A 19,150-nucleotide genomic window follows, 5' to 3' on the forward strand; every position below is an offset into this window, starting at 1 on the left:
TTCAGCAAAGTTCCTCTGGGTGCACTCAATCACTCTCTCCTCTCAGAGTCATTTTTTTATTATTCATTCTTTTTCCTCCAGTTTTCGCCTTCGATTTCTTTCTCTCTCTCTCTCTCTCTCTTGCGCCCGCTTCCCTCACACGCCCCTCTCTGAAATGTCTTTATGATGGAATTGCGTGGAACACTGATTGCAGGGTACGAAAAAAAAGAAGAAAAAAAAAGAAGAAGAAAAGAAAAAAAAGGCTGGATGAAAACCTGATTTTTTCAGTTTTTTTCTTTCAGTTTTTTTTTCTTTCAGCCTGGCTGCTGAGCATCTCGGAGTGAATCTGTATTCTCTCCCTCACTCCACTTCTCCCTCCCTCTCTCTCTCTCTTTCTCTCTCTCTTACTCTCCCTCTCTCTCTTGCTCGCTCTCGTACTCTCCCTCACTCTCCACGAGAGCTCTGTGGTGCCCTATTCCAACCCCATAGAAAAAAAAGCACCACTTCTGGCAGGACCCTTTACTGATTGCAATTTAATTGCAAAGAGCCCATGAATATGGTAATATCTCACAATACTCTGGACAGGAGAAAGAGCGGCTCTATGCTGAACGGTGATGCTGGGGTCTGCACAAATATGCACCGAAACACACAAAAAAAAGACAGATGGAAAAAAAATACATATATACAATGCAATAATGAACTAGACAGTTTTTTTCTTTTTTTTTTCCTTGGGGTGTTTGTTGGACAAAAGACATCCGAGTCTTTGAACGCAGACTTAATTGCTGGAAATATCAGGATATCTTTTTTTTCTTCCCCTTGCTATTGATGAAAGAAAAGAAAACGTAAAGGGAGAGTGGAGGTTGAGAAAAAAAGAAGAGAAGAGAGCGGACGCTAACAAAAATAGAGAAAATAGAGTGGACGCTGAGATAATGTATAAATGTAAAAAAAAAAGAGGGGACGCTGAATGAAAGGAATAAAGAGAAACGAGAAACCAATAGAGAGAATGGACTGTGGACATATGTCCATGCGTACGGCATGGAAGTGACTTACCCTCCCAGCCCTGGGGTCCGGTAGGTGCCTCCTGCGGAGCTGAAAGCCCAGGAGGAGGCGTCTGCTGCCTGCGTGCGATACGCCGGGGGTAGCACCACGGCTGCGGCTCTCCACACACACTCCTCAGAGAGCCACACAGAGACAGAGAAGGGGAGAGAGAGAGAGAGGCGGCCAGGCAGAGTCCCGCGGCACACAGGTGGACGGACGCTGCTGCTGCTGCTGAGGCTGCTGAAGCTGCTGAGGATGCTAAAGATGCTGATGCTGAGGATCTGGATGAGGTTGAAGCGTCCGGCTCCACGAAACAAAAAAGCATCAAAAAAGCCCACTCTTCTCACTCTTCTCGAGCCCAGTGATCACCCTGACACAGTGGATGAACTTACACGGCGGCGGAAGACACAGACAGAGAGAGAAAGGAAGAAAGAAAGAAAGAAAGAGACTGAGTGAGGAAGGGAGGAAGAGAGAGAGAGAGAGACTGACTGAGGCAGAGGGAGTGGAGAGAGGGCGAGAGAGCAAGAGAGCATGACAGAGAAAGAGCTGAGAGAGAGCTCTGTGTGTGTATGTGTGTGTTCGGTGTGTGTGAGAGAGGGAGATAGAGAGAGGGGAGAGAGGGAGATGGGGAAGAGGGGGAGAGAGAGTAAGAGAGGAGGGTCTGAGCGAGTGACTGAGTGAGTGATGAAGGGAGGGAGAGAGAGAGCAAGAGAGAGAGGGAGGGAGGGACAGTGAGGGAGAGAGAGAGAGAGATAGAGAGAATATCCATCCAGTGTAGGTTGGTCCACAGCCTTGTAGCTATAGGCTCTTTTTTTTAATACTCCGATTCTCTCTCTCCACCTCTACCTCTCTACCTCGCTCTCCCTTCCTGGCTCAGAGGAAGGGAGAGAATAATTAGATTTGAGCCACACACACACACACACGCACGCACATGCACACACATACATGCACACTTTCCGAGCGCACCGAGTTGTGGATGCAAGGCTGCTGCTAATAGTGGATTAATTGAGGGAGATGTGAGGTGCTCCATGCTCTGCAGGCCTCCCTTCCTGACATCCCATAGCGAGTGTGGCCCCAGCCCCCAAGGGACCACTGTTAATACACAATCAAAAAAAAGGAAAAATGAAGAAAAAAAAAAAATGCCATTGTGAAAATGACTGCTCTCGCACTCGCCATCCCCCCTCTCAGCAGCATATGCTGACTGACATCGCTTAGTTGGCTATTAAAGAGAGAAATTCAAAACATCCAAATCACTCAGACCTGAATCCATTTACATGGAAAAAAAGAGAAAAATCTATGTTTCAATGCTGTTGTCATCAGTGGACGCACAGGAAGACCACAACTCTTTCTGAATGGTGGTGTTACACACCAAAGTGGAGTGGGATCTCTTTGTTGAAAAAGGGAGGAGAGGAAAAAGGGAGGAGAGGAAAAAGAGAGAGAGAATTTCCTTGAAATGACGAATAAAAAAAAAACTCAGAAAACAACAAATGTGCCTAATTTCATTTCGAATGATGTAAGGCTGCCTTAATGCCAACAAGCCTTTTAACTTCCCGCAACGGGGCTGACTTTTGAGGCTGACATTTCCAATTACGATGGCCTAAAATGATTTAAATGGGAAGCGTTTCTCTCTCTCTTTCTTTCTTTTTTCTGTGTAAGTGACAGTCAGGCTATCTTTGCCTTTAGAGCCGAGATTATTCCCAGCAGATCAGATGAATGAATTTGTGTAAACACCCTGCGTAGACTGCCAGCTTCTTTCCTCCTTTTTTTTGCCGCACTGTTTTCCTCTGCATGGAGCCGGCGCTAAGATTAATCTCTATTAAAATGCTATCAAACAGGTATGAGAGGCTGTGAGGCTGAGGTGCTGAGATGCTGCAGTGCTTGGCTGTAGAAACACCAGTGCTTTTCAGCCCGAAGTCCACGCTACCTCCCACAACCCCTGCAGACCCTCTGTACGCTCCTGCCTGGCTAAATGCAATTCTTCCCATACTGAACACACACAAATCATATCTATATTCGGGATAAATGAAAAGAAAACTGCTCTATCTGGTTATTGGATTATAATACAAAGCAGACAAAGGAATCGGACATGGTGAATTTCATGCCAAAGGCAGCAATCTACTGCCCCCTGTTGACCATTCGCTCAGCTGGAGCATCAGGGCCTTTTTATTGTTCCAGGCAACCAGTGCTTATTGGTGAGGCACCTACTGCAATTACAGGGGAACAGCCAATAATTCTTTATCAAGTGCTAATCACAGCAGGTGACAAGCAACCAGATCTTAAAACGGGGAAGCTGTGGAGGACAGGGGCGAGGCTGGCTGACTGGAACAGCAAAGAAAAAGACAGGAGCTGAAGAGATAGAAAATGTGGTGGAGAGGAGGAAAAGAGATATAGAGAAATATACAGAAATACATAGAAAAAGAGGAGAGCTCTCGCGTTCCAGATTTTTGAAGGAGATGAGAGGTGTTCTCTCACAAATGCCTGACTGCTTGTGTTTTCAATCCTCCAAGGCCAACACTCAGCCTGGCACAAAGACATACACATAATGAAAAATCCATCCACACACCCCTCTTATCCCTCTCTTTCTGTTCTCTTTCTATCTCTCTTATATATTTTTTTATTTTTCTGAAAACAAACTAGCAATTAAGGTGAGAGTGTGTTGTTGTGCAAGTGGGGATAAAAAGAAGGAGACACCAAGATGAAGACAAAGATGGGGCAGAATATGAAGAAGAAGATGAAGAAAAGAAGAAGAAGGGAGGGAAGGAACGAGAGACAGATAGAGAAAAAGAGAGGGAGACTTAATCCCATTCCTGCTCTGCTGACACTCTTTGTTTGCTCGTATAGAAGTAATTGAAATTGACTTTCAGAAGAGGTGGTGGTAAAGGGGGGGCATTAATTGGTCGTCATCACTGATGAAGATCCAGAGTGAATGAGTCCCCCACATAAAAACACAGCTACAGATACACCTCTGCAGCTCCAGAGGTATGATTGCACCCTACTTTCACAATTGCTTTCAGGGCGAAACAGGTCTTTTTCAATCAATAGTGTTTAATAAAGCATGGATGACTGTCATTCAGACCACTGTCCCAGTTTCTACAAGAGGAGAAAAGAAAGCAAGAAATAAAAAAGAAAGAAAGAAAGAATGTAAAGAAGGTAAAGAAAGGCAGTAGAGGAGTATGTGTGCTGGTGAAGCTGAGTGCTGCAGATCACACACTCAGCCTGTGTCCAGTCTGCTCAACTAGCCTGCCTGTGTCAGGGCTGTAGACTGGAATAAGCAGCTATGGGTGTTGAGTTCTGTGCGCTGCCTAAAACACATTACTTCATTAACAGCTGCTCTCCTACAGCAGTGCAGAGGGGGCGTTTACACTCTGTACAAAAAATGATTTATTCAAATCTGATGCACACTTATTCACCTTTTGCTTGTTGCAAAAAAAAAAAATGAAAAAGAGACCAAAACTGAAATAAAAACAGAAATGTTCACCTACTTCTTCATCATGAGCCTGGCAACGTTTCAATTCAGCATGCATACACACATACACAGAGACATACACACACATTCTTATTCACACACATATGCTCGCACATGCACACACTCACTATATGCTTCATTTGCATAAACTAATATACACATACAAGCCCCCCCCACACACACACACAAACTCACATAAAAAAAATAAAATAAAGATAGAGTAGTAAGAAAAAAAAATACAAAAGTATGTACAATAGGGAAGAAGAAAGAAAGAAGCAAAACTAAATAAAAGAAAAATGTAAGTATGAAAGAAAGAAAGAAAGAATAAATACAGAAAAAGTGTGTAAAAAGGGAGAGAGATACCAAAAGAAAATGAAAGCAAGCTATAATTAAGAAAGATTAAGAAAAACTATAAGAAATAATTAAATATAGTAAATAAAAAGAAAGAAAGAAAGAAAGAAAGAAAGAAAGAAAGAAAGAAAGAAAGAAAGAAAGAAAGAAAGAAAGAAAGAAAGAAAGAAAGAAATTCAGGGCATGCACACAAAGACATACACATTCATATCCATACACACTGTATGCTTCATTTGCATAGACTAACATACACAAACACACCCCCTCTACACACACACACACACACACACACACACATGGGATGCTGGGAGGAGATGGGTGGGCAGCAGAGGCCACGCGCGCCGCTGCCTGTAAGCAAATGGCATTGTTCTCTCTGAGTGTGAACAGTGGGAACATCATACACTGCATTATTAAAGAGAGCAGGACCCCGGGCTACAGCCGCGAGACCCGGAGAGACTAACCCAGAGAAAGCGCAGATATTTCACCGAGAAACGGAAGAGCGCCGCGCGCAGGGCAGCCGCTTCTCTTACCTGCTGCTGGAGTGGGCAGTTATGACATGCGCTCGCGTGACGCATTTAACTACAGTGGGCGTGTGTGCGCGAGTATGCGCGCGTGTGTGTGTGTGTCACGGACTACTGTGTGGTAAAAAGCAGACCTGCAGCTACACAAATTACTCCTTTATTGCGGGGAATATTCCAGCGTGAAGGTCCTACATGCATTATACAGAATAGTAAAAATCTGTAAATTAAATCTTTTCAGACTCAATGTACATGTTTTTTGTTTGTTTGTTTGTTTTGTAGCATTTGTGGTATCATTAGAGCAAAAACACGCCCCTCACTAGAAGTAAATGGGGAATTGTGGGTCAATGTGCCTTAAAATAGCTTTACCATGAAATAGCCTATTTAGATAAGGACCAAATATATAGCTCTGAAAGAAATACTTCAGTTTCTGAATCAGTTTCTCTGATTTTGCTATTTATAGGTATATGTTTGAGTAAAATTAAAATTGTTGTTTTATTCTACAAAAATGTTAACATTTCTCCCGAAGTCCAAATAGAAATATTGTCATTTAGAGTATTTATTTGCAGAAAATGAGAAATGTCTGAAATAAAAAAAGATGCAGAGCTTCCAGATCTCAAATAATGTTTCTTTTCATAACGTTTTAGAGTTCAGATATCAATATGTGATGGAATAACCCTGTTTTCTAATCACAGTTTTCATGCATCTTGGCATGTTCTCCTCCACCAGTCTTACACACTGCTTTTGGATACCTTCTTGCCACTCCTGGTGCAAAAATTCAAGCAGTTCAGCTTGGTTTGATGGCTTGTGATAATCTATCTTACTCTTGTTCTCTATCAGTCTGAATAATCTAGAGCCTTACAGAAGCAACACTAAACCTTCCTAATGTACTGGACATAATTTTAACAGCACATGTAAAAAGGATTATTTAACTTTTCAACCTACTGGAAAAAAATGTCTGCTGCACATAAGCTAGCTGTGGATGCTATCAGGATCCTATAACATCTCTTTGGCTAGGAAGCCTCTAAGTATGTTGATAAGCCACTTATGCCTCTTTTAGCTCTGTTTTGTGTTTTGGAATCATGTTAAACTTTGAATTAGTGGGGTTAAATCTTATTTGTTGAGTACTGGTATAAGTGTAATGTCAGTTTAGAAACTGCAATCAGTCTGCAATTCAAGTCAACTTCCAGTGCCAAGTTGTTTCCCCCACTGTGTGGGTGTGTCCTAAACGCACTCTGCCTCTGTGACCTTGATAGACACCTGATGTCCATCAGAATAAACAATTACCATCCAGTCACACAGAACACAAAGATAATCTATATACACTGCTGAAAGGTTTGGCAGCACTTCAGCCAAGGAGGCAAAATACGTCATAAAATTTAAAATAGATAAATACTTTTATCTGATTTAAAATCATGTTATGAATTTATTTTTTAGTGTTTAGGGATGGTTTGTGTAAAAATATATCAATTACAAAATGCTAAACACTGATTAAACAATGTTAAATACTGGATTCTATTGCATGTATCTCCAAAACAGCTACTTTACAGGAGAGAGAGATAAAACATTATTTTTCAATGAAAGCCAATGTATAAAGAGTTTATTTCGGGCACTTGTGTTTCATTTGACAATGCCATTGCAGTAGAATTCTGTGTTTAACATTAACAAATAACTTTTCCAGTTGAGGCTGAAATCAGAATTCTTAATTTTTTTTCCAACTTTTGAGCAGAGTCAATATGATGGAAAAACTGTTAAGTGAAAAATAATAAAACAGCTTTATGCTTTTTTATAATATTGTCCCACCAAACTCTGCAAAATAGCAACATGATCCATTTATAACAACATTTTAAATACATTTAAAAAAATCAGCTGCTAGATTTTAATTATATCAAAAACTAAAGAAGAAAAAAATAGAGGTATAAGGTTTTTGTGTGTCAGAGGTGATATGTATAAGACTAAACTATAAAAGCATTTAATTTTGAATTAAATGATTTAAAGTAGAATTGACTGTTTGTTTTTTCTGTCTTTTCAGCGTACAAGAGTTTAGCTACATTAATTCAATCTCAGATTTAAGCACTGCATCCCAAAGTCTAGACTGCAGCAGGGCTACATTTTTCAGCTGCTATGTTGTAGAAGGCTGTTCCAAAGTGAAGGACACTTCATATACAGAAACTTTCATACCTGTTAGATTACTCGTTGTGTTTTGAATTAGGCACAATCCAGGGCAGCAAATCAGAGGAGAGATAATGTATTACATGTATTGTATCTATAGCTCCTAAAAGCACAGTAACTAACAGAAATAGCGTGTTTAATAAGAAGGAAAAGAGAGAATTTGGGTTCATAAAATCATACAATTGCTATTACAAGTAATGTGACTTAAGGGAAAATTTAGTCTTTCAGCTATAAAGTTACTGTTTTGGAGACAAGAGATTTACATATAATAAAAAGCCATGCATGTTACACTTAAGGAGGTAAAAGTGTTCTCAGTTCTTGCCCACCATAGTGTTAGTGTGCTGCAGTGGTGGTCTATTAAACGTTGAGTCCATGATGTTATCAGACTGGAGCGCTAGAGACCCCTGGCTGCAACAACCTGCACACCAACCACACTGGTGGTCTGGAGAGTGACCTCGGCTTCAAAGGCCAAAGCAGTGCATTTGCAACACACATACACACACACAGACCTTGCCAGTGTTTTAGACACCTTGCATTCCTGCTGTTTTCAGCATGGTATTTTAGTTAAAATGGAAACACCTACTTTATTAATAATATATAATAATTGGACTGTTTCTTGTATGAATATGAATAAAAACATATTTTCTAATGTATTCACTCAGTTCATTTGCACTTTGCACAGTTAGTCACTGAATAATGAGACTGCCTCTAGATATCTAGGCAGTTAAGACTGCATTTACATCCACTCTGAAGCTGAAGAAGTAATGTCTGCTGCACATAAGCTAGCTGTGGATGCTATCAGGATCCTATAACATCTCTTTGGCTAGGAAGCCTCTAAGTATGTTGATAAGCCACTTATGCCTCTTTTAGCTCTGTTTTGTGTTTTGGAATCATGTTAAACTTTGAATTAGTGGGGTTAAATCTTATTTGTTGAGTACTGGTATAAGTGTAATGTCAGTTTAGAAACTGCAATCAGTCTGCAATTCAAGTCAACTTCCAGTGCCAAGTTGTTTCCCCCACTGTGTGGGTGTGTCCTAAACGCACTCTGCCTCTGTGACCTTGATAGACACCTGATGTCCATCAGAATAAACAATTACCATCCAGTCACACAGAACACAAAGATAACCTATATACACTGCTGAAAGGTTTGGCAGCACTTCAGCCAAGGAGGCAAAATAAGTCATAAAATTTAAAATAGATAAATACTTTTATCTGATTTAAAATCATGTTATGAATTTATTTTTTAGTGTTTAGGGATGGTTTGTGTAAAAATACCAGTCTTAAAAAAACTAGTAACAATTACCTCTGTTTAATTCTGGGAACTTATAAAAGAAATTTTAAATATAATTTTAACTGTTTTTGGGACATAATACCATACAAATTTAAATATAAATGTAGAATAAGGGCCTTACAACACCAACAAATCTCATGGTTCATCTACACCATTGTTGAAAGGATAGTTTGTGCTTTCCTTTTGGGTGTGTATAGTATAGAGCAGGAGTGTACAGTTTACCTTCTACTCTAATCTCTCACACCTGATCTAGGTAATTAGGGGCATTCAGACTCAGGTGTGTTAGATCTGCAATCAGTAGGGCGGTAGAGCTCCAGGACAAGGTATGAGCACCCCGGTACAGAGTATACACACATATAAAAAGTAGTCTGAACAGTTGACCAGTACAAATTGTGATACAGGAGGCAGAAATTCATATTTTGATTAGATTCATTGTGACCAGCTCTAAAACAACTGTTGCTGCAGTATCTTTAATAATACTGCTGACTGTTAAGCGCTCTGTACAAAGTTCAGCATCACTGATACCCACCACATACTAACCTAACAGCTTGACCAAGCTGTCTGAGGAGTGGAACTCTGAACCTGTCAGCAGCTTCTGCCCACATGTATTTGGATTTATTTATTTTTTTTAAATAGATGTTTCTTCTGCATTTTGAATCCCCATCCACTAGTACATAAGACATAAGAAACTGCAATGCCTACATACAAATATTACTAGATTTCAAATTTTTACATAAGAAAATATAAAAAATACTGTTCTATGTTAAATATGAAATGATTTAAATGAGGGATTGCATTTCTGTTGCGTATTAATTACTAATACAAACAAATTTTTTTTAGTATGAAGTAGGTAGTATAAAAATATGTTAAATATCACTTACAGTTAGTACAAAACAGAAAGTGTACTAACCTGCCAAACCTATACAGTTAAGATCACAATACAGTATATTTCTTATTAATGTGTTATAATGTGTTATATTATGCAACTGGGATGCACCCTCATCTTTTTCCATTGCAATTTCAAAATGTTCTTATGCACTTTGTGTACAGAGGCTATGAACTCTTTCCAGAAATACCTTTATTGGAAAAGAAGACTCGGAAAAAATGTCATTGTTATTTATGGGCTTAATCTCACACTCAAAGTATGAAAGTAATCTAACCTTCCCGTGAGGTAGGATTATTAAAAAAGGAAACCTTGTATTATTATCTCCACAATAAGAATAAATCTCAAGTATAGATCTTCTTCTGGTCTGTACACATTGAAGGGCTTGTAATTTGTGCATTTCATCCAAATGTGAGAAATAAAATCCAGTGTAGCTATATCTGCATGAATTATATGTGGCAGTTACACCTGGACAGCTTGAAAGGACGTTGGTGGAATGTGTGTTAGGAAGTGGGGGGTAGTAAAAAGAGAGCTGTAACATAACGTCGAATTAAGCCAGCATTCTCTGCTCCTCCCTCTCAATCTGTTTTTACATTTTTAAATAACTCTTTGTGTGTGTGTGTGTGTGTGTGTGTGTGTCAGTGTGCATATGTATGTGTGTGCGCAGGCAAAGCCTCAGCCACGTACTAAGGCTAGGTATGCAAATTGGGTGCTCTCTCATGCAAATTATTTGCTAGTTATTAAAAAAGCGAGAGGTTGTTTAGAAAATCTGCCACCCCAGTGGGTTTCAGTGTTTTACCGGCTGTGGACACAAGTGCCTCTAATGTACACTACATGAATAGGACAAAAAAGCAGATTAAAACACTTGCTTAGTGCAACTCATTTGAGTGAGGAAAAAAAAAAGAAAAAGGAGCGCCAAGCATGAAGTATGCCAGTGCATACAAAAGCCTGGCTATATTAAGCTCCAGATCTCAGTGGACACATGAGATATACCTTTCTCTCCACTGGAAAGCTTTCTGTCGTTTGCGCTGCTGTCACCTATCAATTGTGGCCGGCTGGCTGTCGTTGAGAGACTCAACCAATCTCATCCTGCCATCCATCTGTCAATACTGACAAAGCAAAATTATTGCATGCCACCAGATATTTATGACCAGAGAGCTTAAACCCGACAGGATTGTTCCATACTATTTGAGTCTTCTGCCCATAAATTGACCCGGAGTATGACCTCTGCTGTAAGCTGCGAGTGCTTGTCTGTGCTGCACTAAAAAACAAAAGGGGTTCCTCTGGCATTCTTCAATAAAGGTGGCGGTGATACTGTTTATACTGCATGTAGAACCATGACATCATAAATAACCAGCTTAAAGAATTGTCCCAGGAGACACCAGAAAGAGACTGAACTCAAATGTTGGACTGATAAAGAACTGGTTGAAAATAATGTACAGAATTTAAAACAGATGTTGAATGTTGGTTGGAAATCAAAGTCACTTATTCAGAAACCAACAGTGGGTTGTCTTCAAGTTCCATTGACTTCAAATATGCTGAATTTTGGAAATGCAATCACAGATCTGCCAAAAAAACAACACTGGGTGGACGTCAAGATCGAACATTAGAGAGAAGTTGAATTTTGCTTGAACATTTTGCCACATATCTATCAGAAATCAACACTGGATTGAAGTTAAGTTCCAACATTGTACTCAAACATTGAATTTTTAATAGGAAATGAAGTCGCATATCTGTCAAAATGTTGTTCAGACTATGAATTTGGGTTGGACATCAAGCAACATATCCAGTGAAAAACAACACTGGGTTGCCATCAGGAGTCAATGTTAGAGAGAACAACACTGGTTAGACATCAAGCTCAAACATTAGACAGAAGTTAAAATTTGGTTGAATATCAAAATCTAAAACAATGCTGGGTTCACATCAAGTTCCAATATTGTACAAATGCTGGATTTTGGTTGGATATCAAGTACCATATCCATCAACAAACATCACTTGGTTGCCATCAGGATCCAACATTACAGAAATGTTGAATTTTGGTTGGAAATCAACATTTTATATCCATTGCAAACTAATCTTTGTTCCCTTCATCACAGCTTTAACACTGAACAAATGTTGCATTCTGTTAACTTAACTCCGTGATACAAGCAACATAATTACCATCTAACCATGTTAGAATTTCCCATAGTGTTGTTATTAGTACATTATGGCATTTAATAGACATTGGGGGTTCATCACTTTACCTCACAACTAAATATTTTTATTTTACATAAATATGGAAAGTGACATTTGAATAATCTTTAATTATTGATATTTTATATCAAAAACTTTAAAACCTTTTGCAACAGCTGGCTTTTTCCTAACAGATGGCGAACAAGCCAAAGCTACAACAGGCTAATTACAGTTACAGTGAGCTATTTATACAGTTTATCTGAGAGATAAAACAAAGGAAATAAAGGAATATGTCAACCTCAACATGTCATTTGGAGAGCAGTTCATCTTCTTCCTGGTTATCTATTCAATCTCACAGAGATTTTGACCAGGGGTGCTAAAGCGTGTCCATGCCCCTGTAATTTTACAATAAAAGTGCAAGTGGGCTTACACACTACATAAACTTATTATGGGCTTTTCCACTGTGTAGACGGCCCTTTGTTAAAGTGATTGAGTGGTGTGGAGTAAACAGTGTGAAATCATAGGCTGGAGGATAAAGGGCCAAAACAGAGGGCAAAACGTGAGCTGTAGCGGCTCCCTGCCTGCCCTCCACGGCCCTGGGAACAGCCTCATTATCCAATTAACACCACTCTCAGAGGGGATGTGTGTGTGTACATGCGTGTGTGTGTGTGTGTGTGTGTGAGAGAGAGAGAGAAAGAGAGTGCATCTCTCAGGCACTCAGTCAGTACATGGAAGACAAGCCTGCTCGACTGTCAGCACTCAGCATGAGCACTGTAGAGAGAAGCAGCTTTCTGTAAACTTAGCACTGTTGTTTTTCTGTATGTGTGTGTATCTGTGTGTGTGTGCGTGTGCGTGTGTTTGTACTTGCATCTAAATTACACTGCAATGTGTGTAGTGTGGGCGAGTGTGGGCGAGTAGAAGTTTCAAACGTGACAAAATCTTAAACGCCACAATCTCCAGAGCTGAACTAGCCTGGAAATTAGATACCAGCACCACGAAGACACGAATAACAGTAGATGTCATGAAATTTGCAGCTTTAGAAAGGTGTGTCTTTTTTAATCCCTTAAATTTTACTCACTTATACATGCTAAGGCTTATAAATTAGGAACTAAACAGTAAAATATGTAAAAACGACTGGGCTGTCAATATGCTATATATAGAGTAGCAAGACAATGTTTTTTTAGTATGAATTGCTGTTTCATGTCCACCTAAAAATCGAGTGGTGTTCAGGAGCATTTCATGAGCTACACATTTAATACAGTAGCAGCAACAATGTTGCAATATAAGCACTGAGCTACTTTATTGCACACTTATTGCAAACACACACACACACACACACACAGCTTGTCTAGTTCTTGTAGAGACATGCTGGCAATAGATAAACAGATGAACATGAACCTATTGACATCATGCCTAATTCCAGGTACAGGCTAGAGGGGTATAAATTGCCCCAGTATTGAGCAGTGAAACTGTGTTCTCTGTCATTTTTTAATTGTTATTATTTTTTGACATAATCTGAACCTGACTGTGGTTCTTTATATTGTGCCAATATCTGATTATATTGGATAATATGGACAGATTGAAATACTGCAAATGACTAAGAATACAATATTTTTTACATTGGTTTACAATAAAAGGTAAGTCATGTTTAGTTGCAGCTTAGGTTCTTGGCATAATGTACTTATACAGTATATCTGAGACCAGCAGAATCTATAATTTATTATATACCTTAGAATTTATACTATATGTTATCTTTATGCAAACTGTTAACTAGCCCTGCTGTGGTAAAGGGCTAGAGAGTCACAGATCTGTGGACTGCATTTTGACCGCGTGTATGTGTGTGTGTTTTCCTACCCATGATTGGATGGCTTCATAGGACACGACACCTATCAAAGTGTGTGAAACTAAAGCTGCATAGGCACATTTTGTGGAGTTGGACAGAAATGAGGCTGGGAGAGCTCCTCATCCAGTTTTTACATCTAACTGTCTCCTGTGCAGCTGCAGCCACTGCCAGAATATTTGCATGCGTAGGGCTCAGGGAAGTGCTGTGTGCAAACGGAACTGCATAATGTTCACTTATTAAGTTTGATCTGCCCCCCAAAAAGAAGTTAATTAACTGTCAACGTCCTCGTCACTCTATATTTCCTTTATTTCCCCCCGCCTGCATCCTTCCTTTCAGCGCGGCTCGCTTGCGTGCCATTATTTTTGGCACATTTACCCGTGTTTACTCTTGAATGATCAGATATTTACGTGGTTGAGGGAGGGTGAGCTGAACTGGCGCCAGTTCACTGACACATTTTTTGAAATGTTCTGCTGGTTTCTGTGACACATGACACTGGAGAAGTGGGCTGAGAGTGACAGAATCACACTCATACAGCCTGCTTCAGCACTGCCATCTGCTTTCAGCACTACAATGTCACCTAACACACACACACACAAATATATATATATACACACACACCTGTCCTGTACCACACTACAGGCAAGCTATATGGAGCAGACCCGTGTTACAATAGAATACAATACAATAGAAATCAGCAAAATTGAAAATACTATATATATATATATATATATATATATATATATATATATATATATATATATATATATATATATATATATATATATATGTGTGTGTGTGTGTGTGTGTGTGTGTGTGTGTGTGTGTCTAATGAATTAATTTATCTACTTGAGCAGCAGTATATATGCATATACTGCACACTATATACATGTTCATATATATGTGGACACCCATTCTAATAAATATATTCAACCATAGTACTCCATTAGGAAAACTTATATCTTTACCTTTTTTAAGAGTGCAATAAAAGTGATAAAACTTCCTATTAATACCTTTAATTTGAGAAGAAGCTTGGATGAGCAGCTGCCTGCTAACATCTGTCTAAATCTCTAATAATAGTTGTACATTATACATGTATTAGGCACAGAGCAGAACTGGATGATTCATGAGTTTGCTTAACCTTTCTAGTGTACTAGTGTACTACTTCTATTTAACTCGGTTTTCATTCTAATCTGACTTTGTTAATAAACTAGAATGTCATTGATAGACTAGAGCTTAGTGACTGATGGCTAGGGTTAACTTCTCCTGTGACACCCAAAACTCCTACTATTACACCCAATCACCTACTATTACAGCCAAACCACCGACTTATTACAACCAAAACTGCAACTATTACAACCAAAACTCCTCCTATTACACCCAAAACTCCTCCTATTACACCCAATCACCTACTATTACAGCCAAACCACCAACTTATTACAACCAAAACTGCAACTATTACAACCCAAACTCCTACTCCTACTACAGCAAAAACACATACTATTACACCCAAAAGTCCTTCTATTACACTGACACCCATAAATCCATAGTTCCTGGTAATTGCTCATTTATGAGCATTTTATTCTGTTTGGGGTAACACAAATTTCATGAAGTATCGAGAGAACTGTCTTGTGATATACTAATTATCATAGAAACACAGTATGATGATATCATCATCATCCTGGGCAATGTAGCATGATAACATCTAGAGATGTGACGATCGAACGGCAATGTATCGGTATCGGACAATTTTCAGCAAAAATACTATATCGGTGCTCAACCGATATTCCTCTGATTTAGCTGATCTGATTCAGGAGTTTAGGGTTAAGCAGTTCTGTGTGTGGATAGCCGGTGAAACTGCTCACTCACAGGAAGCTGCAGTTCTTCATCCAACCACCAGCCTTGTAGCCTCACAAGCTAACAGCAGCAGGAGTCATGGAGCTAGTTAGCTTACAGGCTAACAGCAGCAGGAGTCATGGAGCTAGTTAGCTTACAGGCTAACAGCAGCAGGAGTCATGAAGCTAGTTAGCTCACAAGATAACAGCAGCAAGAGTCATGGAGCTAGAGGACTATAGTTCAGACTGTTTTTTAGATCTGGACATGCAAAAGCTTTCGTTTGATTCCACCCTGAGCTCCACATTAAAGATCTGTGTGCTCACACTCCAGCTCCTCCACTCCATCCGTAAGTTTATACTAGACGAGCTGTGAAAGCTGCAGCTCTGCTCAGATAACATTAAAAGCACGTTGGTCAGTTTGTGCACTGCTCACCTCAGAATTATAACTATGCAGTTTAGTGGCCACCTTGTAAGACTACTGAAAGAGTTATTGGTGGCAGAAATCAGTACAGGCTGGTTAGTGAGCATATTTATTTATATATAGTGAGCATTTATTTTTTGCCCAATCTAAGCTAAGAAATAAAAATATATAAATAGGCATATAAATGTAAAAATTCTGGTGTCTTCTAACTAATTACACATAACTTATGTCTCTCCAGAAAAGCATCAGTAACACTCTTCTGTTTATTTACTATCAGCATATTTTACCAGTGATTTGGCCCCGCCCAGTATCGGTATCGGCGATCGGCCGATCGAGATGAAAGAAACACTGTCCCAAAAAAACTGATCGGTCCATCTCTAATAATATCTTACCATGTTTTTGCTAATCAGATCCAAACCACATTTGGAGGTGGTTTGGAAAGCAATTACAATTGGATCTGTGCCTCAGTCTGGATGCTCTGGATGCCTAAATTAGATTTTAATGTGTCTTTTCATTACTTACAATATGTCAAACAACAACCTAATCAAATCCAGAGGGACTGAAATGTGTAGGTCCAAAAAGAGCACCAAAGGTAAGTTACTGATCCTGTTACCACAGCAGCCAGTGAAGATACACTGGTGATGCCTGGACACACAAATCTGATCTGATCACTTCCAAATAACAGTGCAAGACAGTCATCTCAACAGATCTGATTTGAGAAACAGTCTGAACACAGCCCTAGTTCAGCGCTAGACTGGCATGTACAAGCCGACATTTGGAGACACAGCCGAGTTTCCCTCACTTACAGTATCTTGAGAAAAGCGGTTCTAATTGTGTGAGGGCTGTGTGTGAGTGTGCGTTGTGGGTTTTGGAGAGGGTAGGACAGGATGATTTGGGTTTATGAGTAGGATTTTAATTGATGCAGAGATGCAGTGTGGTGAGGACTGTATGACGGCTTCTTACCAGAAGCCAGCCGTGAATCACTCAGACGAGGGGTGACAGAAACATGGCACCCACGAGACTTACACCCAAATCAGCATCACTTACTGAAACCCCCCACTGACGCACTGCACCGATCTGTCCGTGCTCTCTCTCTCTCTCCTTCTATATCTCTCTTCACTTTCTCTCTCTCTCGCTTATACTCCATCTCTCATACACTTTTTTTTTCTTAAGCTCCTTCTATACCTCTCCCCCTCTCTTTCTTCTTATTTCCCTCTCTCCTTTTATCTATCTCTCTCTTTTGCCTATTTATCTCTTACACTCTATCTTTCCCATTGTCTACCTACTTTTATTTCTCATTCTCTCTCTTATTCTCCCTGTAGTCCTCTCTCATTCTCACTTTATTTCTTTCATTCTCACATTCTCCTTCTATCTCTCCCTCGCTTATATTCTCTCTCATTTTCCATTTCCATCTACCTCTCTCTCCCCCTCTCTTTCTATTTCTCACATTTTCAAATTCTTCTTCTATCCCTCTTCTATCTCACTCTATATGTATCTCTCATTTTCCATCTCCTTCTACCTCTCCCCCTGTCACACTGTATTTGTCATTCTCCATCTCCTTCTTTCTCTCTTTCATTTTATTCTCTTTAGTTCTCCCTCATTCTCACATTCTCTACCCCTTACTTAACTGTTTCCCTCTCTACCACTCCCTCTTAATTTCTCTCTCATTCTCAAACTTTCTCTCCCCTTTTCAACCTTCTCTTACTATCTCACGCCACTTCTAACACTCTCTTTTCTCTCATTCTCATTATGTATCTCTCCCTTTCTCATGATCTCTTATTTTTTCTAATATTTTCTATGCCCAATATGTCCAGCTCTTTGCTTCTCTCTCTTTTTCTGTATGTTTGTTTCATCTTTCCTTCCCCAGTATATGTTATGTTCTCTCACACATACTCTTTCCCTCTTCTATGTCTCTTTACTACCCCTTATCTTTTTTCCTTTTTGCTTTCGCTCACTATCTCAGTGGTTCACAGTCTGCTTGTTGATGTGACAAATTTACAAACAATAATACACAAAAAACACAAGATAAACTGTTCACTTACATAACAAAGATTTCTCTCTTTCTGCTCTTGCCACTCTCATTTTTTTCTTTCTACACAATAAACAATTATTTTTGATTTCTCTCAAAAGTGTAATATCTGCAGTGTAACGGCTGTTTGTGTGTGTGTTTGTGTGTGTGTAGTGGGTTCTTGGTGATTGCTGAAGGCTGTAAGAGTGGAACAGTGCTTTGTCTGTACTGAATCACTGTTCTTTAACCCTGTTTTCCTCAGTGGAGCTGGGTCTGGAGCTGTTTTCTGAATGGGCGGTCTCATGTCTATTGCAGACCCCTGCAGGCCTTGTATGTTCCCCACTAAGATTCCCTCCTGCAGCACAGTCCACTGAGCAGAGATGGATGCAGGGCAGGTGCCCTCGCTAAAGAGGCTAAAGGTGCTGACCTTTTCCACTATAAGGTCGAAGAACTTGTTCAGCATGTGCATTACAACACTGTATTTTCCTTTCTTTTCTCTTCTCTTTTTTTTGCTGCACAGCTTCAGGGTCAGTTTGACACATGGCAGAAAGCTCATTTTCCAGCCCCCGAGAAGAACTGTTGGATTCTCTTGCAAGCCCCCTATCCCTGAGAGATCATGGGGATTTGCAGTGGTGAGATTTTCATTGCACTCTTCCTGCTGATCAGTAATCTTGTTCCCAAGCTCGGAGGTGTCCCACTTCCTCTGGGTGTGAGATTGACATGGAGCTTTCTTTGCCGTGCCCTGCTTCTAATGCTAATGGTCCAATATACCATTTTTCTGGGATTGTATTTGACTGAGTCCGCACTGAATTATTTTGCCTGTACTGCAGGAGCACAGCTGTGGCCTGAAACAGACTCACTGCAAATGTTCAGAAATAAAAGAGTTTTGTTTACTCCTCTGTGTTCTTTCCAAGCTAGACTTGCGATTTTAAGGGCATGAATTCAATCAAAGAAACTACAGACCTAAGTATTTTGAGTATTGTGATTTATATACATATATTTAATATTAAATCAGAAATATGTAAGAACTAATATATTTGGCACCTGGGCTCCCTCTACAACTGCAGAGTGTAATTTACTTTTAAATTACAAATTATGCTGTGTGTAGCAACCCTCATGGACAACTATAAACGTGCATTTGTTGACAAGCTGAGAGATACTGAAAGTGAAATAAAC

General features: G+C 39.7%; 1 protein-coding gene across 1 annotated transcript in view; it reads right to left on the reverse strand.

Annotated features, from left to right (window-relative positions):
* Window positions 1-18,443, reverse strand: part of LOC125802535 (uncharacterized) — a 23,069-nt gene extending 4,626 nt beyond the window's left edge. Inside the window, exons 1-2 of the mRNA XM_049480918.1 lie at window positions 18,204-18,443; window positions 1,030-1,151 (exon numbers count right to left, since the gene is read on the reverse strand). Of these exons, the coding sequence (XP_049336875.1) occupies window positions 1,030-1,151; window positions 18,204-18,443 (362 nt within the window). The remainder of the gene's footprint in view (window positions 1-1,029; window positions 1,152-18,203) is intronic.
* Window positions 18,444-19,150: the final 707 nt, after the last annotated feature.

The sequence above is a fragment of the Astyanax mexicanus genome, chromosome 6 (assembly GCF_023375975.1).
Source record: "Astyanax mexicanus isolate ESR-SI-001 chromosome 6, AstMex3_surface, whole genome shotgun sequence".
NCBI classification, from domain to species: domain Eukaryota; kingdom Metazoa; phylum Chordata; class Actinopteri; order Characiformes; family Acestrorhamphidae; genus Astyanax; species Astyanax mexicanus.